Source organism: Podarcis tiliguerta, assembly GCF_965153285.1.
Source record: "Podarcis tiliguerta genome assembly, chromosome: Z".
NCBI lineage: Eukaryota > Metazoa > Chordata > Lepidosauria > Squamata > Lacertidae > Podarcis > Podarcis tiliguerta.
Window position 1 is genome coordinate 45,377,885 of NC_139553.1, and position 26,602 is coordinate 45,404,486.

Here is a 26,602-nt window from a genome sequence, read left to right on the forward strand (position 1 = left end):
TTCTACAGGGCTGAGATGAAGCTATTCTAAGTATAGAGAAGGGGGGAGGAATTCAAGTAGGTTAGCATTTAAAGGCAAATCTTCCTAATCTGCGCCTTCCGAAACAATACATGAGCTGAAACTCAGCCATCCTTCAAAATTTTCAGTTCTCCAAATTTTGCAGTTCAGTGGTACCTCTAGTTACGAACTTAATTCATTCCAGAGGTCTGTTCTTCACCTGAAACTGTTCTTAACTAGAGGTGTGCTTTCACTAATGGGGCCTCTTGCTGCCGCTGTGCCGCCAGCACACGATTTTCGTTCTCATCCTGCGGCAAAGTTCTCAACTTAAGGTAACTCTTCCAGGTTAGCGGAGTTTGTAACCTGAAGCGTTTGTAGCCTGAGGCGTTTGTAACTCGAGGTACCACTGTACAGTTCTCCAGGTAATTAACATGTACAAAAAAAATACATATACCGGGGTAAAGTTTGCACAGAAATGCAAATGCATTAAATTGGGGGGGATGCATTTTTAAAAGCTGTATGTTCAGAGAAATTTGCAATAAAATGCTGGTTAATTTCCACAGAGGCTTTAAAAATAAATAAATCTGAAACTGATCCGGAAATGTGGAGAACTGAACATAAAATGCAAAGAGAGAGAGAGAGAGAGAGAGAGAGAGAGAGAGATGGAAACAAACCACAACTGACAGATTTACCCATGCCTACATGGGTAGAGTTTCCTGGGGATAGGAGCTGATTGTTAAACCACTCTGGGAGTTGTAGCTCTTGGTGGGGGGTGTGGAGTATGAGTCTCTTACCAACTCTTAGCAGTCTTAACAGACTATAGTGCCCAGGATCCTTTGAGAGAAGCCATGACTATTTAAAATGCTAAGATGCAGCTTTAAATGCATAGGGCAGGTGTGACCTAAGTGAAGCACTGCATGAGTGGAACAAGTTTTTTTTGTGCGTGGGAAGTTCCCTTCCCTCTCTTCCCTCCATGTTCTTCCACAACATAGCCCCGCACCCCCAATATTCTCTGGGGTCTCTCCAATCCTCTGGAGCAGATCCCAGAGCAGAGAAATGCATGGGAAGAGAGGAAGGGAAAGTGGAATAAAAGAAGAAGACAGGAATAATGTGACACCGTCCCTTACGAACTCTCTTACACTTTTCTTGTTTTTCTTCTCCTTCAGTGGCCATGTACAAAGAACCTTCCCTCCATGATCTTACAGAATTTTCACGGTCTGGCAGCGGGACCCCCACGAAAAGCAGAAGTGTCTCAGGAGTGCTAAACGGTGGGAAATCCATGAGCCAAAACGAATCGACGTAGCCAGGTTTAGGGAGCAACTGGAGAGACGCGTAAATGGAATCTTACCTCTGGAATCATAGATATAAGCACTTTCTTAGCTGCCTATCATCCAGCGAGGCAAGCCAACAAACTGGCATAGGTCACATTGTCTTATCAGCCATTTAGACCTTCTGGTTGTTCTAAAATAATTTTAAACAAATGATAATAGTAAAAAAGAGAGAGCCCAATAACATAGAATGTGCTTGTGCAATCACACAAGGATAGCCAGACAAAACATAACTTGCGGCATAAAACCACAGAGAGGAAACGTCCCTCTTGCTCACTCTCTCTTTAATCTCACCTGTGCTTTGGGGGGGGGGGGTGCAGAATTAAGTAGCAGGAAAACATTTTTTGCAGCACTTAACTGCTGATTTGAATTTGCTGTCCAGCCAAGAGAGAAGTCCAATCAAAGACCACTTTTTTGCTCTTTAAGGGAAATTCTAATGCTTAATGTTTTATACATATATATATCTATAGCATTAGAGGGTAAACAAACAGGATATGTGAACTCTGTGGTGTTTTTTCTCAGCTTACCATTTTATATCTCTTAAGGCTTGATATTGATAACAAACCCAATGTATTCTTTTAATTTGGGATAGTGCAACTTTCTGATTCCTTAACTCCAATGGGTCTTCTTCAGCGCTGTGTCTTTTCAAGCAAAATAATGCTAATAGTAGTATAATATAAAAATTAAAAAAAATCAGGTTTGGAGCTGAGTGTCAGTGTCTCAGTCTCCAGAGAAGTGTTCTTGCGATTAAAAAAAAAACTACACTGAGAGATATACATTTTTTAATAGATTTGTAGTATTCTGTTTAAAGTCCTTGTGCTGACCCTAGTCTGTAGGAACCAAAGTGTTAACGTTAACCCCCAGTCAGTGGAAGATAATGTTTTTGGGTTGTTGTTTTTCTAAAAAATAAAAAATAAAAATAGAGGGGATGAAAACATCCCCAATATGTAGAGTTTCTTTTTCTCCCCCTCCTTTCCCTCTGCTTTCTCTTAATTACATTTTATGTGACCTATTTTAAAAACAAACAAACTGTTGTCGTGGCTTCTTTTTTCTAAAGACAGAAACTGTGGAATTGAGGTGACTTAATTTTTATAAGGAAAATCAATATTGTTTGTAAAAAAAATAAAAATTCTTTCTTTCACTTACATGAAATTAGGGTAGAAGAGAAGCATCACGACAAACAACCCCTAAAGCATATCTACATGCTGTTGGGAAGGAGAACACTGCCCAGTGTCTTCTGCCCACAAAGAATGAAGCCAGCTTCAGGTGCTACCTTTAGGCTGATATAATCCTGTGTGGGGTGGCAGGGACAAGCACACTGTCCCATTCTATCATTATTAACTCCTCCCAACTCATGGAACACAAACTTCTGCAACGGGGACCCTATTGTATCTTTGGAGGCTCCCCATGCATTTTTGGAAGCCTGCAAAGCCATGGTTCTGAAATGCATCTGGAGCATCCATGACTCCAAACAGGGCTGGATTAACCATTAAGGAAATTAAGTACGTGCTTCGGGCATCAAGGGAAGAGGGGGGCACCACAAAAGTTTTCCATTGACTGATTTTTAACATTCGTGGTCACAAATTACTCAGCTGAGCATTCATTTTCTCAGATGAAGTATATTAAAAAATCCCAACAGTTCGAACTGCTTTTGAACTGCTAGGTTGGCAGGAGCTGGGACAGAGCAATGGGCGCTCACCCCGTCGCGGGGATTCGAAACGCCGACCTTCCGATCGGCAAGCCCAAGAGGCTCAGTGGTTTAAAGCACAGCACCACCCATGTCCCAGAACAACTATACAACAAGGCTGGATGCCTTATCTCTACTAAGTGTAGAAGTTAATGCATTGTGTAAGATTAGTTCTGAGGGTCTGATTAAAGACGTTGCAACTAGAAAGAGTAGATCCCCCCTCCCCCCAAAATATATAAATAAAATACAAAAATGAAGCATGTAGGTTTTGGTTTCATTTCGTAACATACAATTTTATTTTAGGTTTAAAGTTGTTTATATTTTGAATTAGGACTATATGGGGGCACCAAAATCTTTTAAGTGCTTAGGGCCTCTAAAGGTCTGCATTTTAAATTGCATTTTAACCTGTATTTTAAATTGTTTTTTCCCCCCTATTATGTTTTTACTGTAATTTTACTGGTGTTAGCCGCCCTGAGCTCTGACCAGGGAGGGCAGGGTATAAATAAAATTTATTATTATTATTATTATTATTATTATTATTATTATTATTAATCAGGCCCTGAAGTCAAATGGCACCCTGTTGCAGAAGTTTACCTTCTTTGAGTTGGAGTGTGATAATATAAATAATGGGGTCGTGGGGTAGGGCTGACACACCTGTTCCCGCTGCTCCTACCATGTGCTCACATTAACCTGATTGTAACACCTGAAGGGGCTTAAAGTGCAAGGGGCTATCAGATAGATGTATTGTGGTCCTGCCATGGAAAGGAGCAAGCTCCTGGATAATATTTAAGGGGTTTTGCCTTGCATGAACTGCAGTCGTAGTGGTGTGACAATGGCCTGGTGGGAGAAGGGAGGGATATGATGCATTCCTACAAGGAGCCCATCTGCCCCCTGATCTCTGCCCGCAGCAGAGTTTTGATTGTGCCCTCCTTTCCCCCTTTTTTAAAAAGCAAAAACCTATATATATTTAAAAACAATTCATTAGGTTTCCATTTAGTTCCTCATATCCGTTGCATGGGAGGAAGTTGGAATATTGGTTTAAGAGTTGCATGACATGTTACGATTTCGTGCATTGCTCAACGTCAGCATCTGTTGCAGATTTGTACAAAGCTGACATGGATCGGTTCGAGCTGTTTCAGACTGCTTTGTACAAGGAGATGTTTATTATTTGTTGTATACAACCATGCACTGAATAAACTTATTTATATTAAGATGTACTTTCTAAAAAAAAAACAGCTTGTGGATTTGTTCAGAAAACTGGATCGTTTTGACTGGTTCATCTGGAAGAATGGGAGGTATGCAAGACACCTCCTCAGAGGTTGTTCAGATTGGGAGTGAGTGAAATGAGAAAACCCAGAGAGTTAAAACTCAGGTCCCAGTTCCCACTCACATGTGACCAGCACTCTTTACTAGGACTTTGAACTGCATAGCAGTCTTCCCTGACCTGGTGCCCTCCAGGCATTTTGGATTTCATCTTCCATCACCTCTGACCATTGTCCCTGCTGTTTTGAGTGCTTAGGTCTGGACTGCTATAAGTTCAAACTGCATGGGAGCCTTGTGACCTATTTTAATGATTAAAAAAAACCACTACAGGTGGGAATGATCAGTTGAAACTGCAAGAGGAAGGGGTGCTTAGCCCTTTCCCCACTCCAAATTGTCCCTCAATCTGTGTCCCCACCACCATGACCACCACAAGATTTTCACTGGGCATTTTTCTACAGTTAAAGCCCCACGGAGGGTAGGGAACTTCTGAGACAAGGAGATTTGGAGTACGGAAATCATTCAGCACTTTCCCAAGCACCCCTCTCTGATGGGATCCCTGCTCCCATTCCACAAAAGCAGCTTAGCTTCCAAATGAGATGCAGCCTTTGATTAAGTGAGTCAAAGAGTCCCTCGTAGGAAAGAGAAGTCGTGCGTCACATTTTTGGGGGCTGACAAAGATTAATCACCCCTCCTTTTTCTTTCTTTTTTAATTTCCTGCACTGCTCAAGACCAATCAATATCTCATTGTCAGCACAACCCAGAAAACCATTACAGACCATCTCCAAGCCTCTATATTTCTTTCATCAAAGTGAGGCCATCCATGTATATCTTTGCAGATGGGATTCCACCACATTAGGAAAAAATCAGGACCAGTTTTCTAGGTGGTTTCTGAATATTAGGATATTCAGTGGCTGGAGATTTCTCCAGAATGGGACTCTAAAAAATATAGATATATGATTGGAAAGTAGAAGACGTGGCTGTAAGCTGGTTGAATGTTGGAGTGAACTAAATCTCTCCCTCCCTCCCTCCCTCCCTCTCTCTCTTTCTCTGATGTTTGCTGTCTGCCAGAAATACCTCCTTGTCTTAATTCATGTTATGTGATCATGATTTTAAATGATGTGGGAATGACCATAATTCAGTGGTAAAGCACCTGCTTTGCTTACACAAGGTCCCAGGTTCAATCCCTGGTGGGGCTGGGAGAGACAAGTGGAGACGGACCGATGGTTTTACATGGTTTAAAAAGGGGGCAGCTTCCTTCGTTTCTAATAAAGCATCCATGTAGCAGCAATGCTGACAATGTTTGCACAGAACAGGCTTATATCACTCCCCGCCCCCGCTGCTTATTTGTATGCAGTTTTTGTTTGATGGGAACACACGGCTTAAGGATAGAGCACATCTGGAGAAAGACCCTGGCTCTCTCCCTGCTAGAAGGACCAGATCAGAAGGTTTTGTCCTGACAAAGGACACAATGTCACTGCACCATCCCATGTTCAGAAGCTGAATGGAATGGCAGCTGAGTCTTGCTTCAATGCTGGCGACAGGGTCACATCCACCTCTGCACCTGAAGGAACATAGGAAGCTGCCTTATACTGAGTCACACTGATAATCCATTTCGTTCAGTATGGTCTACTCACTGAATGGCAGCAGCCCTCTAGCCCTGTCTGGAGCTACTGTTAGGCATTGAACCCTGGACCCTCTGCATGCAAAACAGATTGCACTTGCAGCGGGGCCTCTGGCCCATTTTAAATTGACTTTCCGGAGGGAAATCCTGCTGGCTGGGGAATTCCCTTAACTATTGGGCAGCACTTGGGCTGCTGCTGCTGAGATGGCTGATGGGGTGAAGGTCCGCAGCTGTTGCCTCACTGAGAAGGGTGAGCAACCAGTCTCTACCACTGAGTTACAGTCCTTCAAAACAAGCCTGCTCAAGACAGCAGAGGTCAGAGAATGTAGGAGATGCATTCTGTTTTCTTTGCATTCTAATGAGAAACTACAGTGGTGCCTCGCAAGACGAAATTAATTCGTTCTGCGAGTTTTTTCATTCTACGAGTTTTTTCATCTTGCAAAGCACCACTGCGTATTGACGGTTTCCCATAGGAATGCATTGGCGGTTTTTAAAAAAAGGCGCAACACGTTTCCTCTTGCGAAGCAAGCCCATAGGGAAATCCATCTTGTGAAGCAACTCAGAAAACGAAAAACTCTTTCGTCTTGCGAGTTTTTTGTCTTCCGAGGCATTCATCTTGCGAGGTACCACTGTACTTGATTCACGCTTCTCAAGGCAAGGTGCAAACCAAAACACAGCTCTCCTTCAAAACCCACAGTTCTCTGAACTTTGCATTGTGGTTCTTCAACCAAACAATGTGTGCAAGAAAAATGCATATATTATGGTGAAAGTTGACATACAAAAATACTGCCTATTGGGTGAAATGCTTGCGAAAGAAAAAGTGCATTTTAGTTTCGAAACTGCATACAAAAATGTGTTTATAAGGGGTAATGGTTTTCATGGGGATTTTAAAAACAGACCAACACATAGTGTTATGGAAATGTGAAGAACCGAAAAGGGGGAAATAAGAAACCAAGAGAAAGTGAAAGCGGCAGATTTGCCCATCCCTATGTGGCAGGCACAGCCCTGTGGTCCAACATTTTGATGCCAATTTTCAGCATCTGCTCCATCTTTCTGCCTCATGGTAGGAATGGCTCAGCTCTCGTTGACAGTGATGGGAAAGACATTTCTCTGGTGCTCTGGGCAGCTGCTGATAGATTGGAGCTAAATAGGTAGTCACACCTGGTGTAAAGCTGGTGCCTATGCTCCTAAGGGGTAGTTCACATTAATGGCATCTAGGCATGAAGGACATACAAGCCAATGAGAAGCCTGCTGGGTCAGGCCAATGGCTCATCTAAACCACCATCCTGTTCCCACAGTGGTCAATATCAGTCCATAAGCAGGTCTTGAGTGCAACAGCGTTATCCACACCTGGCATTCAGTCATACTGCCTCCAACAGTAGAGGTAGAACATGGCTTTCCATGGCCTGAATCTGACCTGAAGCTTCCAGTCAGGACACAAACAAGCTAAAGGGCTCATCTCCAAAGATGGTGCTAAACAGTGCACATCTTACAGGGTTTGGCCACACTGCGTCGATGCAGCAATTCAATACGGTTTAAAACTAATAACTTCCTCCATTTCTGTACCACATATGCCCTCGGAACTCTCTTCCAGTTGCCTGGAGCATATTCAGAGTGCTTGGAGGTCACCACCATCCATGTCACTGCATGGAAGAACACACAGGTTGAATATAGTGACATCCTTGGAAGTTAGACACACTGCCTGCCTGCTTACTTTAGGCAATTTGGTTTTGCTTTTTTTATTGAACAACATTTGCATACTGCTTACTTGATCACCAAAACCTCTAAGTGGTTTTCAAACGACCACTCAAGATACTCATTTTAAAATACCAATTAGCACAACTGTGAAAAACAAGGTATAAATATAAATTAAATAGGCAATCTTAAAACCACTGGGTAATATCTATGGTTAGTCCTACTCAGAGCAGACTCATTGAGATTATTAGTAGTAGCAGGAGTAACCATAACATTTGTATACTGCACTTCATCCGAAGATTACAGGGCAGTTCACAACATAAAAATGAGAACACAAAACTCATAAAACAAGAAAAACAAGAAAAGCAAACTGATAACACACACCCCTCTCACCCTTCCATGATGGGCATGATTAACTTTCAACTGGTCTACTCTGAGTAGAATTTAAATCAAGTCCATTATACATGCTAAAACTGCATGCTCAAATTGCAAGAGAAAACTACATTTTATTTTATTTTTGCATGGCCTCTCTCCTTCTCTTCAGCAGTCATAATGTTGGGGAGGATTACCTAGAGGTTAACAAAAGAATGAGGGGAAAGATTCTGATCTTCCACACCTCTGATTAAGGCAGAGAGCATAACAGTGGCGTCTGAGACTACTGTACCATTGAGGTGTGGGGATACAAGCCTACGGATACAAAACATAGGCAAATCCATTTTTGCCGTTGCTTAGAGACACAGCCAAATCCCAGGGTGGATTAGAGCAGGTCTCGTGTTGAAAAGGGATTGTGCTCAGACACCGGAACGGCAGTGTAGTGGGTTGCTCCTTGTGGCCGAGCATTAGCATCAGATACAGTCTGCAAAACACATCAGTGCCTGCCTGTCAAAACCAGTCCAGTCCTCAACAGAATGCAGTCGTGATTCATCGTCCCACATCCCCACCAATTGCTTCTATCAGAAGTGAAAACACAGAAAAGTCTCTGGAGCAACCCTTCTCTCTTGAGCGTGTCTGATCCAGGCTTCTGTGGGCAGCTAGGTCACAAGCAACATGCATTTGTACCCCAGACATGGGAAAATGTGGCAATGCCTCTGAGCATGCACAAAGTGCTTCCTCCTGCATAACCACATAGACTTAGAAAGGGAGGTTGTCGTTTTAGGGCAAAGGATTTTAACTTCCAGGGAACAACCCTTTTCTCATTATTATTTTTTTTTAAATGAAATCTGAGCCTGTAGTTTTCAGCAGGAATTGTGGGCTGGTGAGCATTGCAGCACACCTGGGAACATGAGGAATGGGCTGCATTAAGGTTTGTGCAATCTATTTTGTTTTCTCTATTGTCTTTTCATTTAAACCTTGCCTTTCCTCCAAAGAGCTCAAGCATGTGTGACCCCACACCCCATTTTATCCTCCCTGCTGAGAGGCAGTGATTTCCTCGAGATCACCCAAGGAGCTTCATGGCCGAGTAGTGGTTCTGAACCAAGTCCTAGTCCAACAGTCTAACCAATGTACCTCACCAACTCTAGGTCCACACAATGTCCACAAACAGGGGCAAGAACCCAAATGGTGGCTCTGAGGGCAGCGCAAATTACCAGTGACATCCCATGAGACATAAGAACATAACAATCTGCCTTTATGCAGACTCGGACCATTGTTCCATCTAGACTAGCACTTGTCAACACTGACTTGCAGGCAGCAGGTCTCCAGGGTTTCAGCAGGAGTCTCTCCTAGCCCTATGCGGAGTTGCCAGCGAGGACTGAACCTCGGAATATCTGCTTGCAAGCAGATGCTCTGCCACTGAGATACAGCCCTTCCTGGCATATGCAGATACAAATCTATATCTGACTTTCTGCAGATTGGGGATTCTAACTGCTTAACTCAGAGCTGAGGTGAGTCTTTTTTGTTTGCCCTCATTAAGCAATTAGGAGTCAGAAAACCTTTGTCAGTATGCTGCAAATAATCTATATATTGTATCTTAACGTATATCTGCCCAGCCCTGGTGTATGAGCAGAGCAAAGACTACCGTAAATATCAGCAGAAATCAAGGTAGGGCAGGACAGTCTAAGGAGTGTTTCAACCACACAACCTTCATGCTGGATTAGAGTTGCCAACTCTTCTTTTTTTTGAACTGGACACTGCCTTGTTTACCCATAGCCTAAACCAGCTTTCATAGCAGGACATTAATAAATGTGAAAAGTGACAGAGAAAAAGCACCTGTCCTACCTACAGATGATGGAGCAAAATGGTTTTCTCTTACCCCAAACTCCACTTGAGCCTCAACCAAAGAATTCATACTAGAAGGATGATGTCTATTTTCTAACTCCATTGTCAGAGGCAATATGTCCCTAAAAACGCCAGCTACGGTAGGGAGAGTGCTCTCACACTGAAGTCCTGAGGGTGGCCTTCCCGTAAGCATCTGTGATAACAGGATGCTGGATTATATGGTCTCATCAGATTAGAGAACTGGGCAAAAACAAACAAGATGAATTTTAACAAGGAGAAATGTAAAGTATTGCACTTGGGCAAAAAAAATGAGAGGCACAAATACAAGATGGGTGACACCTGGCTTGAGAGCAGTACATGTGAAAAGGATCTAGGAGTCTTGGTTGACCACAAACTTGACATGAGCCAACAGTGTGATGCGGCAGCTAAAAAAGCCAATGCAATTCTGGGCTGCATCAATAGGAGTATAGCATCTAGATCAAGGGAAGTAATAGTGCCACTGTATTCTGCTCTAGTCAGACCTCACCTGGAGTACTGTGTCCAGTTCTGGGCACCACAGTTCAAGAAGGACACTGACAAACTGGAACGTGTCCAGAGGGCGGCAACCAAAATGGTCAAAGGCCTGGAAACGATGCCTTATGAGGAACGGCTAAGGGAGCTGGGCATGTTTAGCCTGGAGAAGAGGAGGTTAAGGGGTGATATGATAGCCATGTTCAAATATATAAAAGGATGTCACATAGAGGAGGGAGAAAGGTTGTTTTCTGCTGCTCCAGAGAAGCGGACACGGAGCAATGGATCCAAACTACAAGAAAGAAGATTCCACCTAAACATTAGGAAGAACTTCCTGACAGTAAGAGCTGTTCGACAGTGGAATTTGCTGCCAAGGAGTGTGGTGGAGTCTCCTTCTTTGGAGGTCTTTAAGCAGAGTCTTGAGAACCATATGTCAGGAGTGCTCTGATGGTGTTTCCTGCTTGGCAGGGGGTTGGACTCGATGGCCCTTGTGGTCTCTTCCAATTCTATGATTCTATGATTCTATCAGGGCAAATGGTAAAGGGGATGGTGTCACTGAGGTGCCAGAGAATCAAAGCAGAAATGGAAGAAGAAATTGCTATTGTTTGCTTATTTGTCCCATATCCAGAACAGAAATCGACCCAGCGAATACAATCAGAATTTGCTGCTGCTGCTTTCAATCTGCAGCAGTTGATTGTGCTTTCCTTCTGTTTGCATTGCGCTTCTGTTGCATTGAAATCAACATTGGAATGACAATGTAAGTTATGTCATTTGCATAATTACTTGCATTAGTTACACAATTTCACCACAGTGGACACTGCAACAAAGAACTTTGTTTTGGCAAATACAGCTGGCACGCTGATGTTTGGTACAACAAAGCTGGAATATGTAAAAGTTCTGCCAACCATGTTATTAGAAAAAACTTAATTAGGGTATGGGAAAAATAAATATATATATATTAGAGAACAAAACACCAAGGTGGCCATCCCCAAAAGAAGCAGAGACAAGGAAAAAAATGAATATGAGTGACAACTGGGGAACCTATAATGAATTGTTAGACTTTTCAAAAGGAGAGCCAAAAATGGGAAAAATGAAGAGGTTAAAGAATATGTATCGGGCTGGATAAACTATCACCAAATCAATTCAAAATCTAAGGTAAATAAGAAATTGGGATTTGCAGAAAAACCATCAGAATTCAAAAAAGAAATATTAAGATCTAGAGTTAAAAAATTATCTGAAATGTATAGGATATTACTTGACTGGGAAATGAAAGAAGAACTTGTGAAATCATCTATGATCAAATGGGAACAAGATGTGGGTCATCATATTGATTTGAATTTGTGGGAACAATTGTGGAAAACAAATTTAAAATTCACTGCTAGTAACGCTTTAAAAAAAGAACTATTAAAAATGATCCATATGTGGTATTTGACACCAAGTAAACAAGCCAAAATATTTAGATCAAAAAGTGACCTATGTTGGAAGCGCAAAGAAACAACCGGCACATTTTACCATTCATGGTGGTCTTGTAGAATAATAAAATAATTTTGGGAGATGATATATAACAAGCTTAAGAAAATGTTTAGAACGTCCCCCCCCCCCCAAAAAAAACAACAACCCCAGAAGCTTTCCTTCTGGGAATAATAACAACATATGGCAGGGAGGAACAGAAAACATCACAGAGACACAGAATTCATAGTGGTCCATTTATGAAGCTTCCCCTACCCCCAAAGGGAAGTCAGGAAGTTCACACATAACCATACAGGGTGTTAAGATCTACCAATTTGTCCAAGTCCTTGGAACATAGTCAATTGTGACATTTTGTACTGGAGGACTCAATTACTGTCATGCTGGTTTGACTGTTTTTATGATGTTTTGTTTGTTTGTTTGCTTGCTTGCTTGCTTGCTTGCTTGCTAGCCACCCTGGACTCTCTTCTAGGAAAAATGATAGGTTATAAATCTGATACCTAGTTGTCAGTCTAAAATCAACTAAATCCAGATTGCTTAGGGAGTAATAATTGTGCTAACTTACTGATTAGCTACTAGCAGTCTTCCCAGATGACCAGCTTATTGAGCATTCATTCTGATTTGTTTGTGGGGAGATAAGACAATGTGGGCTATTTAATGAGAACTCACTCGCATATTTTTTGAGGGGAGGCTAGACAGAGCTGCATCAAAGCTAGTGTTATCCCACACTTGACAGTATATTTTCACAGTGGTTTTTTTTATTTCAAAATCTCCAATCTTTTGGGGTGGCAGGTTTGTAGAGCAAGAGCTCCAAATCATCTTTGATTGTGCAAACAACATTTTGACAGTGTGTGAGTGAATCCCACCGGAAAATAGTGACAGTCTGGGAGCCCCAAAACTTAAGTGAATAAATATCAGCAGAATATTCCTGCATTGGCTGGGGATGGAACTAAATTGCCTTTGAGGTCCCTTCCAGCCACAGAAGCCAATTCCTAGGGGCCGATGGGCCGATTATTCAAGTTGGCACCCCTGCTTCCAGCTATACAGATTTCTGAGACTCTAATTACACCCCTCAGTCTATCGTATCGTACTCCAAGATGTAGTGACACCAAAGTTTAAATGCACAAACCCTTGTATGATTCAGATCCATAAGAAGATGGCAAACCCCCACCCAAGATGGCGTCAGAGTCTGAAAACTGAGGCATCCCAGTGGGTGGTGCATCAGGAAAAAGTCTGCTTAACAACCTTAATCACGTCTTATCCTGCAAAATAAAATTGGGGGGAGGGGGAATCCCCCTGAGACCTAGAAGTGTCAGCAGCTTCATTAGCTGATGTGCTTTACAGTAGCGGTGCAGCTTTAGAGAAAATGAAAGGCAGGAGGCGAGAGAAGTACAGTCACCATCCGTAAAAGGGAAGCCTTTATGGAACACCTCAGTGACACTCAGCATCAAAGCGTGGAAGATGGCAGGCCTCTTCTCGAGATCTGGAAGGCATATGTGGCCTACTTGCCAAATCTGGAACTAAGTAGAAGGATCACTAAACTTCTGGCTGCAAAGCGTCTGGTACCTGGGAGAGATCAGGGGGATGAGCCTGTGACAGGAGGAGGAGACCAGTGGACTCCAGTGGGAACAGAGCTGAGAGGAAAACATTTGCCTTTTGCCTGCTTCTTTGGCTCATGTTAAAAGATACACTGGAGTGGAGAGGGAGGGAGGAAGAAGTGGTAGCAACCCTCCACATAGCTACCAATAGGGATGGGGGAGAAACTTGATTCAGATGGCATTTAAAAGCAAGCCTGCTTAATCTGCACCTGCAGAAGGTTCAGGGCCGATATACAGCTTCGCTTCCAATCAGTGCATGTCTCATAACTTCCTGATTAAATCCAGTAGCTTTTCATATCTTAAATGCTCGTGGGCATCTTTTGCTTGCCACGCCTGCGGGCTCTCTTCTGGCCAACGCTGCCGATGACCGATCTTAAAAACTTGGGGTCGGTGAGATTCGGCAATCGCAGCACCTTGCGCCTGCTGGACCTCCTGAGCGGAGCGGGTTGTGTCTTGCTCCTCGTGAAGTAGGGTGAAATGTGAGGAGTGTTGCAAGCCGGTGCAGAGGCAGAAGGTCTGGCCGAGATGGTAGAGCCCGGCTTCTCTGTCAGGGGCTTCTTCCTAACCCAGTGGAACACCAGTATCATACGCCTCTTTGATGGGTTGGACATGCTGAAGAAGGTGCTGGAGGTCCAAAGACCAGGGTGACTTCAAAGTGGAGGACGCAGCAGGCAGTTCCCTATCAATGGTGCCAAATCCAAGCAAATGTTAGCTCCAGTCCTGTTAAATCGATCCAGCAATTATGAACATTAAAGAAGGGATTAATTCCTCAGGCAGTAGGAAAAGACTTTCTGTGGCTTTTTCATAGATGGGAGCCCCCAACTACTGCCACTGTTGACAGCCTGTTGCCCCTTATATCTCCTTGAATGGGTTATGTCACAATGGTTCCTTCATCAGGTGTTTGTGAGCATGAAAATGCTGTTGGGAGTTTCAGCAATGAAGGCTCAGGCATAACATACTGTTTGAAAGTCTGAACATTTCCTCTTTTTTATTTAACAAAATTTATATACCACTTTTATAATTTATATACAAATTATTAGGAGAGTAAGTTAAAAATATACTGTAGTTTATTCACCTATAGGCTAGTTTACATACTTTATTCCTTCTTATACTTCCATCCCACCTTTCCTCCACAGAGCATACACACTTCAGCCTCCACCTTCTCCATTTTATCCTGACAGCAATATTGTGAGCTAGGGCCATAGCTCAGTGGTAGAACAACTGCTTAGCATGCAGAAGGCATCAGGTTCAGGCCCCAGCATCTCCTGGTGGGACTGGGAGCGCTCCCTCTGCGCTTTGGAGGCTTCACGTTGCTATCGCTGAAGCCAAGGAGCCTGCATTCGCTCCATAGGACACACACACATTTCCCCTTAATTTTGGAGGGGGGGGGAGTGTGTCCTATAGAGCGAAAAATATGGTATGTTGTTGGGGTGGGGGGGCAGGACACCCACCTGTCCTGTTCCAGAACTGAGCTACCTGTAACGAGACTGGTCAGTTCACAGAAGCCTCACCTATCGCTCAGTCGAGTTGCCAGTTGTGTCGCTAGAATGCTTCGCGACATCATCCAACTGACCTCACAAAGCATTTTAATTTCAAATATTCTGATTATTTATACTTTTACTTAAGTATCTTCATTTATTTACTTGATTTAGGGAAGTGTTGCTGCCCCCACTGCCTCCCACTGGCTACACCCATGGAAATGTTCTGAGGTGTTGTTGTTTGGTCTGGTTTTGTTGCATTGTAGTACAAGACTGCTGCTTCAGGCAGTGCTAATGTGACACCCTTAGGAAGCATTGCAGGACAACTTATAAAGAGGAATAATGTGTGTGGACTGTCCATCAATGACATAATGCAGGAAACACCCACAGAAAACATCTCCCAGTCTGCAGGACCCGAGATTGTCTGGAGAAGTGAGGAAGAGGCAGCTATAGTCTAAAGCTTTGCTTTTGGTTTTTGCAAGCTTTGTAGACTCACGCAGATCAAAAAGCAGGCTTAAAAAAGCCTTAAGTAAATGAAGATGCTAACAAATACTACCCAGAGAGAGACAGATATTCTTTCAAGCATTCCCTAATCTTTGCTGTTATTTTGCTTCAATTTTGGCACTGGGATGGGCTCTACTCTGAGCCCCATGTGACTGACAATTCTGAAAGGGCACTAGGGGAGCGGTTTCTGTAGAAACAGATGTGTGAGGGTTATCTAAAAAAATAAAAAATCTTTCTGAGCATGTTTCTCTCCCAATAAATAAGTCTCTTCTTTTTCTAGCTGACTGCCTAGGGTGGTGATAGCAGGGAAGGTGGAAAACAAATGTGCATTCAAAAGCCCTGAGCTGGCGTTACAAAGTCTATGAACAGGAAATTTTATAGCGAGGTAGGTAAGAAAACATCTGATTTTTGTTTTATGGAAAATACATGGCTTGGTTGGATAGCTTGGTTGGAAAGACAGAAACAGAAAAACTGGGGCATTTAAAAAGTTATCAGTTAAGTGACAAGGAAGCAACAGTAACAATAACTGATAATATTTATACCCCGCCCATCTGGCTGGGTTTCCCCAGCCACTCTAGGTGGCTCCCAACAGAATACTAAAAACTCGATAAAACATCAAACATTAAAAACTTCCCTAAACAGGGCCGCCTTCAGATGTCTTCTAAAAGTTAGATAGTTGTTTATTACCTTGATATCTGATGGGAGGGCATTCCACAGGGCAGGCGCCTCTACCCAGAAAGCCCTCTGCCTGGTTCCCTGTAACTTTGCTTCTTGCAGTGAGGGAACTGCCAGAAGGCTCTCGGCACTGGACCTCAGCATCCGGGCAGAACAATGGGGGTGGAGACGCTCCTTCAGGTATCCTGGACTGAGGCCGTTGAAGGCTTTAAAGGTCAGCACCAACACAAAAATCCTCGGAAATGTACTGGGAGCCAATGTAGGGACCAAGGTGCAGTCAGTAAGGTACCAAGGGCCACATTTGGCCCCCAGAACGGAGGCTCCCCACCCATGTCCTAAGTCACACCCACAACATACAGTCAAAGCACATTTAAAGCACATTCTTCACACGGCCTCAAGAATAATCCTGGGAACTGCAGCCTACCCTTCACAGAGCTGTCATCCCCAGCTCCCTTAACAGTTCCCAGGAATCTTCAGGAGAAGCCATGTGCTTTTAATGCTTGGTGTGGATGCGATCCTAAGCTAAAAGAGAAAGGGAAGGTAGGAATCTGGGCTGTGTTTTAGAGGTCATACTGAATTCAGTGTGTCTGGATGGTGCATGTGCACATAAGCGCCAACCTGAAAATGGGGGACTACATAGGAGCTGGAACTGACAAGCCTTGGTGCAGGCATGTCATTTTGACTTCAGCTGTAGTGCAGGCTCAAGGCAGTGTCGGTGTGTTTGATTGTGTGTCTGTGTGTGATACTGACAGGCAGCCTACTCACATTTTTCTTTTGGACTAAAACGGTTTTGCATGCAAGTTCCCTCTCTGATGCCCAATCTCTGGGTTGCAAAGTGGGGTGGCTCTGGAGGGAATCGGAAGGTGCATGGCTTGCTCAGCATCAGTGAGGGCACAGATACTGTCCAGTAAGTAACAGTTTTGAGGTAACATCAGCATTGAGAAAGGGCAAATCATTAATGGTATTAAGCCTGGGAGCAAGGAAGCCTTCCAGATAAAGGGGCAGGAAAGCTGGAAAGACACAAACAGCTCTCCTGTATTTTTAGCTGCTGTTGGTGTGGAGAACCCTCTTCAAAATGACTTTCTTGGGGCCACATTCCAATGACGGGGCTGCAGAGGCAAAAGTGGTTAGAACAACAGAGGCGACTCTCAAGTTTGCAACACAGAAATTGGAGGTTTCTACACTCATCCTCTGTCATGTACACCTCTCTCCCTCCTCCATCCAGGCAAGTGAGAGGCATCATCACTGCTCAAGAGTTGCTTCCAGGTGGTCCTTTTGCTGAGCATCCAACCAACCTGATTTGCAAACATGGAGTAGCTGAGCACACAGGGCCAAAAAAGATTTTGTGCCTGCTCCTTTCACTTTAAATGAGCATCGCAGACCCTTTGGTTTCATTTGGCATTCTGTGGGAGAGGAAAGGCAGGCAGCCTAGCTAATTACATAAGAGGTCGGGTTTTGATTGGAGGTTTTATTTTTAGGCAAATGTAATTGGCGGTATGTGAGTTGGGGGGAATAATCAGAAAACTTGTTGGATTGCCTGTGTGTGTGTGTGTGTGTGTGTGTGTGTGTAGGAGCTGGTTGTGGATTTGTGAAAGGGGAGACATACAGGCATATTTATCAAACTCCCTTCCCTGGAATATTTCCAAAAATAATCAAGTTATATTATCGGCACATTGGGAATAAAGCAGGCTAGCCTCCTGTGTGCATGGATTTTTATTGGGAGTTTTTTTTGTGTGTGTTGTTTTTGTGAGTTGCCACATGCTGCCTGAAGTCATGAAACAGCCTTACTGTTGTTGGAAGGGCAACAGTAGGGATCATTCAATTTGCAGTTTAAGGGTTAGTTCTGTTGGTGTTAAAGTCAACTAGCCCAGAGGGGGATGCGTGGAGGTGTTGCTTAGCAACCAGGTAGACACCAGACATGGTGTTTACTGAAGTAGCACATGCTCTGATTGGCTGTGAAGTTCTCAGGGAGTTTTTCTTCTGTACGTTTTGTTTAGGGTTGCCATATTTCAAAAAAGCCTCCCCCAAGTTGTTGAGCCTCCCCACAAAATATAGTGATTTTAAGCTTTTGGAGCTGCTTCCAGTGCTTTTTCCATCGCGTTGCCATACATCCAGGTTTTCCCTGATATTTTGCCATTTCAGCAAAAAAACAGAACATACCAGGAATTTCCCTGACATATGGCAAGCCTAGTTTTGTTGAATGAGTTCAGGCTCTCATGAGTGCTCATCCCATTGCATGAGGCAAAATGGAAAGTTGCTGCCTTGCCCCATTGTGGCTGCAGCCTTTTGCCGAAGCCTCGCTTACTGGGTTTGTTCAGTGACTTCCAGCGAGATCTCATGGAACTCTCCTGAGATCTCACTGGAAAAAGCCACCTCCACTGCGTGACCCTAGCAGCAGTGGCAGGGGCAAGTGGGGCAACCACAGTGGCAGCATCCCCCTGGATTCTGCCACCCAAGGCAGCCGCTTCAGTCTACCTCTGCCTGCTCTGTACAAGGCCTGAACTCAGGTGATGGACTGTGTTTGTTTGGTTTCTGCAGTAAAACATTATGCCATCGTCACATTTGGTGTGTATGGGACTTGGTATACAAGTGGGGTGGAAAACATGTGTCTCTCCAGGTATTTCTGGACTACAACTGCCATCATAGCCACTGGCCACGCTGAGGCTGATGGGAGCTGGAGTCCAATAACTTCCCCATCCCCCTTCTACACTCATGGCAAAATTAGGCCACAGCATCCTTCCAGATGTATAGTGTACATTTTTTTTTATGCTTTCCCGTGTATAGAACGGCTAAGGGAGCTGGGCATGTTTAGCCTGGAGAAGAGGAGGTTAAGAGGTGATATGATAGCCATGTTCAAATATATAAAAGGATGTCACATAGAGGAGGGAGAAAGGTTGTTTTCTGCTGCTCCAGAGAAGCGGACACGGAGCAATGGATCCAAACTACAAGAAAGAAGATTCCACCTAAACATTAGGAAGAACTTCCTGACAGTAAGAGCTGTTCGACAGTGGAATTTGCTGCCAAGGAGTGTGGTGGAGTCTCCTTCTTTGGAGGTCTTTAAGCAGAGGCTTGACAACCATATGTCAGGAGTGCTCTGATGGTGTTTCCTGCTTGGCAGGGGGTTGGACTCGATGGCCCTTGTGGTCTCTTCCAACTCTATGATTCTATGATTCTATTCTAGAAGCTCATGGAAAGCAGAAACAAAGCAAAAACAGGTGCATAGAGGAGAAAAAGTTTTCCCTTTGCCGTTCCACTTTTCTTCATTCAGAGAGTTGCTAGGGCATCATCCAGAGATATAATCTCCCACCTAGGCCACAACAGACGTGATGTGGGAAGCCTGTGATGTGGTCTGCTGATGTCTTCTTCTTTGCTTACCAAGGGTTGTGTGACAGGTTGGGAAAAACTGAATCGCAGGGCTATGACTGTCGGATATGAACCTCCCATTCTGCACTATCATTTCCCTGACTGAAATTAATAATCTTTTCACCAGGTTGATTTTAGCATTGAGGGTTGTGGGGAGAGAAAGGTATTTGTAGCTAATAGCGCTCGCTCTCTCTCTCTCTCTCTCTCTCTCTCTGTGTGTGTGTGTGTGTGAGAGAGAGAGAGAGAGAGAGAGTGTGTTTGTGCTTGCGTGTGAGAAATATATGTGCCTGTGAGAGGGTGTGTGTGTGTGTGTGTGTGTATGGGTATATATGTGTTGCAAGAGAAAGAGTTTTGTAACAGAGTGTGTTTATGTGTGAGAGAAGGAGTGTGTTCTGGAGATATATAATGTTTGTTTATTATATACATATAAATATATAGATAGATTTGGGGTTCCCCCTTAAACCCTAGAAATTAATAAATCTAGGATTTTGGTTATTTGTGATGTGATATGAAGGGAGAATGCAAGCTGCAAAGGAATTCCTTATGCAAAACAACCTGGCTGAGCTATGACTATCAAAAGAACAATCGAGGGACTTTAACAATACAAGAGAACTCTTTCCCCCTTGCCCCAGAATTTGGAAGGTTGCCAGAGTAACTGCTGGAGGGGAGCAGTGTTGCTGGGATGAAGGGAGGAAGATGAGCTGAGATCCATCCTGGGCAGGCTGGCTGAAGGCTGCCAGCACTGCTGTGGGGTACCAGCCCCTCTTGAAAGGACTGTAATGTAAGATCCGGTACATTCTATTGTCTCAGGAGGACTATACCACTTTATTCAGACCCTCCAAGTGTCCCTATTTTCTAAGGATGTCCCTGATTTAGAGAAGACATCTCAATTTCTGATTTGATCCCAGAATGTCCTGCTTTTCCTTAGGATGTCCCTATTTTCATTGGAGAAATGATGGCGGGTATGAAGTTATCCTACCCTCAAGCCGTCTGAAGGCAATCCTGTATAGGGAAGGGTTTTTTTAATGCTAAATGTTTAATTATGTTTTTATATATGTTGGAAGCCACCCAGAATGACTGGGGCAACCCAGAAAGATGTGTGGGGTATAAACAGTAAAGTTATCATTATGGAATGGGATGTCTCTATTTTCATCAGAGAAATGTTGGCAGGTATGTTTCATTCTAGTGCATGTGCAGATTGAGCCTTAGAATTGAACCTTCAGGGAGAGCAGGTGTTCAATAAAGACTACTCTAAATGGCAATCAGTGGAGCAAAACAGGGGTTTGAGTAGAAGGCAATGCAGTGAGGTTTCCTGGGGCATTCTATTTCCCAACAACAGCACATGGAGAGGCAGGGCCTGACCCCAGATGCTCCAATGGCCCCCATTTTCTGCTACTTGTTCCCAGAAAACCACTCTCCCTTTGTGGGTTGGTGAAACGGCTGCCATATGTCCTGATTTTCCAAGACATGTCATGGAATTCACCTCCGAAAATGGCGTCCTGGGTTATTTTTCAGAAATTGGGCAGATGTCCTGGAAAACCAGCAATGGGGGCTCCATAACTCAAAAATAGGCAGTGGTGCTTTTAAAAAGCAATGCCAATATGAGAGGACTGGGTTTATATCTTTATTGGTCAGTGGACACATTTAGAATTTTAAGAAAGCACTGTGGGTACCAGTCACAAAATGGCTGCCATGAGGTCATTGCATAACATAGCATGGCTGCTTTGGGGGCATCGCATACAGCACAAAATGGCTGCCACATTTAAAAGAACAAAGAAAGAGCCAGGACCAGAAAATGGCACAGGCATGCTCCTCACATCAGCTTCCGCCAATGCAAAAAAGACACCTCCATCATGTTTAAGAGAGCATGTTTAATTGAGGAGGGGCAGGGCCAAGCCAAACAGAACAGAACAGGAAAAGCAGTCTCTCAGGCACTGTGGATTTGGGGGGTGGGGGGGACTGTGTGTATGTGTTTTGGTCATATCCACTTTGGGTAAGGCCCTGTCTACCACTGGTATGCAGCCTTCACCACTTTCTCCAAAGGAAATGAAGCCCTTGCAGGGAGCAGGGAACAGTTCCTAACTGCTGATGTACATCAGCAGTGATGATACATGAGCTCTTTTTGGGGAGAGAGGGGGGATTTCTAACCATGATGTATGTTATGTATTGAAGTTCTCACCCTGGCTACCAGGAGTATTGTGTATGTAGTTTTCACTCAGGTCCACATCAGTTACTTTAGGCGGGAAACCCTGGCTTGTTGTTGCTACAATGTTGACAGCCGGCTGCCTATAAAAGCAGGCCGGCTGAGCTGTTTGCTGTTCAGTTCTGTTCCAGCTTACAAATAAAAAGCTGCTTTGGAGAAATCGCTGCGTCGTCTGCTATGTCTACCCACTATTTAACAATGTACATACAAGTGCAGGAATGCAAGAGGCACCATGCAATACTATTTCACAATACTATTTCACATCAGCATCTGTTTTCCATTTTGAGCTGTGGCAGCATTTCGCCAAAGATACACCTTCAAACCAAAAGAACAACTCGTTGACTTTTAAATTGTGGACGACAAGCAGAGTAAATGAAAAACGTGTGCAAGAGACAGAGCAAGACCACCAGAAACACATTTGCAGATTTGCAGAGCTCAGATCGAGATTTTTTGGAAGACAATAGGGGTGTTAGAGGCAAGGAAGAGCATTTCTAGGTGATTAAAAAAAAACAACCTCAGGGAACATGCCCGTGGAACAAATTTCTCTGGACAAATTAAGATTCAGAGACATGCTGTGGTCCCATACACACTCATCTACCCCGTAAGCAAAGTTGTTAACAAAATTAAAAAGTTTAAAACAATGGGGGAAGGTGCAGAAGATCTGCTGCACAATGCAAAATGCTTTCGGCCTTGTGGGACACAACTAAATCTCATGGTGCCACATGTAACTGAATGGTTCTGATGAAATCCTGCTCCTGTTTTATTTTTAAATTCTACTATATTATTTTTGCTCACTTTAACAAATACAATACAAAAATTACAATTGGGACAATGGGACAACCATGCAACGTCTGCTTGTTTACAATTAGGGAGGAACAAATTACCAATTTTGGATTTTCTCCGTTTCTCTTTTTCCCAATACTAAGTTCCATTCCCCAGATTCCCATGTCAGTCTACGAATACTCAGAAAAACCCAACAGCCTTGTGCAAATTTCCTAACCTTCCCTCTGATATAATGCATTTTAACTCTACTAGTATGTGAATTTATGCACACGTTGCTGGGCTGGAGAACTGCAGTGCAAAATTCAAAGAAGTGGAACATTTGGAAGATGGTTGTGTTTCAGTTCACATTTTGTTTTGGGAAGTGTGGGAGTGTAGGAAAAATAGTTTTGCTTTTAAATGTGAACTGAATCATTTTTTTTCCTCCATCCCTTACTTACAAGTCATGGAAAACAGGAAGCTTAATACTGAATCAAACCATTTGTCCATCTAGTTCAATATTGTCTACACTGACAGGAGTCTCCCCCAGCCTTACTTGGGGATGGGCAGACTGAACCCAGAATCTTATGAATGTATGATTGATGTAATACCTGCAATCATTGGCAGAAAGAGAGTTGGATATTTGACAGTGAAACAGTGAGGTTACAACAAAGAAGCATAAAGCAAAATATTTTTTGCTGTGTATGCTAAGAATCTGTGCTATTTTTCTAAGAAGTGATCAGAATATTTGACATCCTATTTAGCTGCAGGGAAATCTTATCCATTATTAGGTTATTCCAATCCTTTACAAACTACCCTCTTATTGGGAGGAAACAAGCAATTTGGAATAGAGCTTTTTCTGATGGCTCTCCTTGTTTCTATACACTTTTAATTTTTGACGAGCTTCCTTGGTTAGACTTTGCTTATTCCCCATCTGAGTTACCAACCACCCCAAATCCTAGATGGCTCAGAACATTTATTTTTTTTAAAAAAAAGTTGCAAGAAGCAGTGCTGATCCCTTAATGGGGTATTTTGAGACAATCGAGGGAACATAATGAGCAAAACGAAAGAGGAGAAACAAACCCCTTTCGGCAATGCAGCAGACCTCAGCCCACGCACTTCTCACAGACTGAGAGCAAGGGGGGGGGGGAGAGAGAGAATCTGGCTTGTTTTGCTAGCATCATAGTTTTATTGCTATCATACATTAAGCTCCCTTTTATAAATAGAGGTGATAAAGGCCGGTGGGGAGGAGGGATGTAAGTTTCTCACAACTTCACTGTGTTCATACTGGAAAAGACCAGTGTCAATTTTGCCTTTGAGCATACTAATCTCCATCCCCCCTTACTTGCACACATGTACGTACTAACAAACACACTTATTAGCATATTATTCTCAGTTCTCCCTTACACACCCACACCCCATGCCATACATTTATGTGCTGTGAATAAACAGGGTGGAATCAGTACTCAGGTTTGGGGCATGGAAGGGAAGAAAGTTTTATGAAATGGATATGCCCAATACCTATGACTTGAGGGGGGAGACTGTGACTTAAAGGGGTGGGCAGGAAAAGTGGGTGCTATTCAGCCTGCCAACACCCCTTAAGATACCTTCATGCTCCTAGGCACATTAGATAATGCTGCCTCATCACCAGTACTGAAGTAAGAGTCATCCTCCAGTCTGGTCAATTTTTATACAGGAATTTAGGAAGCTGCCTGTCAGAGGATTGATCTAGGACACCAAAAACATCATTTTCCATGACAAAGTGCTGCTAAATTCCCCCAGATGTCAATTCTGCCTTTGAAAATCCAGATGTATGACAGCCCTAATTGATCCATCTTGCTCAGTATTGTCTAACTGGCAGGAGCTCTTTGGACAGAGGTCCCTCCCAGTCTTATCTCAAGATGCTGGGGACTGAACCTGGGACCTTCTGCGTACAAAGCAGATGTCCTGCCACTGAGTTATGGTTCTTTTATCTGCTAATAAATTTGCGACTTCATTACCTCTTTATTTATTTCTAGTGCTTCACCAGTTCAGTTGTTTGCCTCTGACCTAATCAACGTTGATCAGAGGAACACAGGAACACAGGAACTGCCTCGTACTGATTCAGATCACTGGCCCATCTCTGCATCAAGTTGCAGTGGCTTTGCAAGGTTTCAGGCAAGAGTTTCTCCCTAGAGATGCCAGGAAATGAACATGGGACTTTCTGCATGCAAGGCAGATGCCCCGCTGCTGAGCTATAGCCCCTATTTGGAAATGTGGAGCTACCATCTTACCCACTTCAGAAAGCATGGTATCTTGGCCTAAAGATAGAGGGCAGCCCTCTCTGTTCCTGCCCTATAATTGCTATGGCTGCTATGGAGAAACAAGAGCATTGCCAAGTTACTCATGAGGTCAATGCCTCAGGTTTGTGGCCAATTAATGATGTGGTGGGCAGTTATATCTGGGCCCCAGAGTATATCAGCCAAGTATTTTGTTTGTAATAAGGCTCAGTCCTGTGAAGCAAGAAGTCAATGACATTAAGCGTGCACCAAGAAGCACTTTAGACTCCAACACTTTGTATTGCAGATGGGTGAAAATACATGTTTAAATGGCATCAGCTCATGGTTCCCATCCTGCACAGAGAAGAGGTCCTGTCAAGGAGAAGGGCTGTAGCCTAACTCTCTCCCTGAAATACTAATCTTATGTGCGCAGGGAGCTTTCAACAAATTTTAGACCATACATTTACAACACTATGATACCACTGTAAACAGCCGTGGCTTCCTCAAAAGAATTCCAGACCCTCCAAGTGGCCCTATTTTCCAGGGACAGTCCTGAATATACAGAAGCTGCCCCTGTTTCTGGTTTGATCCAGGAACGCCCCACTTTTCCTTAGGACAGGGGTCAGCAAACTTTTTCAGCAGGGGGCCGGTCCACTGTCGCTCAGACTTTGTGGGGGGCCGGACTATATTTTTTTGGGGGGGGTGAACTAATTCCTATGCCCCACAAATAACCCAGAGATGCATTTTAAATAAAAGCACACATTCTACTTGTGTAAAAACACCAGGCAGGCCCCACAAATAACCCAGAGAAGCATTTCAAATAAAAGGACACATTCTACTCATGTAAAAACACCAGGCAGGCCCCATAAATAACCCAGAGATGCATTTTAAATAAAAGGACACATTCTACTCATGTAAAAACACGCTGATTCCCGGATCATCCACAGGCCAGATTGAAGAAGGATCCAGCCCCCGGGCCTTAGTTTGCCTACCTATGCCTTAGGACGTCCCTATTTTCACTGAAGAAATGTTGGAGAGTATGGAGATACTCCTGAGCCAAGTAGATAAGGAAGTATACAACCTTTAGAAGACTAAACCTGAAGGCAGCCCTGTATAGGGAAGTTTTTATATTACATTATATTTTAATATATGTTAGAGGCCACCCAGAGTGGTTGGGGCAACCCAGTCACATGGGTGGGGTATAAATAATAAAATCATCATCATCATTATGGAATAGGAAGTTTCATCGGAACTGCATTTTGTTAAGGGTGCCCAGAGTTCTTAAGAGACTCCCTAGCCCCCTCCCAGAGCAACAATTTCCAGAGTTCCCCCTGAAAAGAGGTTGATTGTTAAACCGCTCTGAGATTTGTTGCTCTAAAAGGGAAATAAGGACCTCCTAACAACTCTCAGCACCCTTAACAAACTAAACCTCCTAGAATTCTTTGGGAGTAGCCATGACTGTTTGAAGTGGTATTATAGTGCTTTAACTGGTAAGAATGTGGGGGTTTACCTAAGACAAGGATGCCATACGTCCGAGATTTTCTGGACGTTGCTGGGATTTGGCTGTCGGAAACAGTGTGCAGGTAGGAATGGCAACTTCCAGATGCATGGCAACCCATGTTGGAAGTGTAGATTTTGGCGAATTTCCTTAAAAATAGCTCAGAAACTTTGCCAACCATTTTTTTTTTCTGTCTGGATTTTCACTTTTTGACATATGGCAACTGTACCTTCGCTTCAGCGGAGCATCACGTTACAAAACCTTGGCATTGCCATATGATTACTAAATGCAAACAGTCGCCATAATTGGAAGTGGGTGAGTGGAGGAAATGTCCAGACACCGATTCTGTGTGCCAGTGTTTCACTTGATCAAGATATATTTACTTTTAGGAATGCAAAGTGCCCAGTAATTGGTATTGTACATATTGCCCCCCTCCCCCGCCCAGTCTTAAAATTAATGGATCAATAAATTAACAAGTACT

The 26,602-nt window shown here is 43.5% G+C and overlaps 1 protein-coding gene and 2 long non-coding RNA genes across 9 annotated transcripts in view; 2 read left to right on the forward strand and 1 right to left on the reverse strand.

Annotated features, from left to right (window-relative positions):
- Window positions 1-3,961, forward strand: part of FGF13 (fibroblast growth factor 13) — a 226,775-nt gene extending 222,814 nt beyond the window's left edge. For all 7 annotated transcript variants that reach the window (XM_083422517.1, XM_083422516.1, XM_083422514.1 and 4 more), the window contains one exon: window positions 1,164-3,961. In XM_083422517.1, the coding sequence (XP_083278643.1) occupies window positions 1,164-1,300 (137 nt within the window). In that variant the 3' untranslated portion in view covers window positions 1,301-3,961. The remainder of the gene's footprint in view (window positions 1-1,163) is intronic.
- An 8,924-nt stretch (window positions 3,962-12,885) lies between these two features.
- Window positions 12,886-13,727, reverse strand: LOC310669199. The gene is made up of 2 exons (XR_014507073.1): window positions 13,593-13,727; window positions 12,886-13,299 (listed from the first exon to the last, which is right to left on the reverse strand). It is a non-coding gene; the product is annotated as an uncharacterized lncRNA (long non-coding RNA).
- A 586-nt stretch (window positions 13,728-14,313) lies between these two features.
- LOC310669198 lies at window positions 14,314-17,343 on the forward strand. The gene is made up of 3 exons (XR_014507072.1): window positions 14,314-14,427; window positions 15,646-15,750; window positions 17,266-17,343. It is a non-coding gene; the product is annotated as an uncharacterized lncRNA (long non-coding RNA).
- Window positions 17,344-26,602: the final 9,259 nt, after the last annotated feature.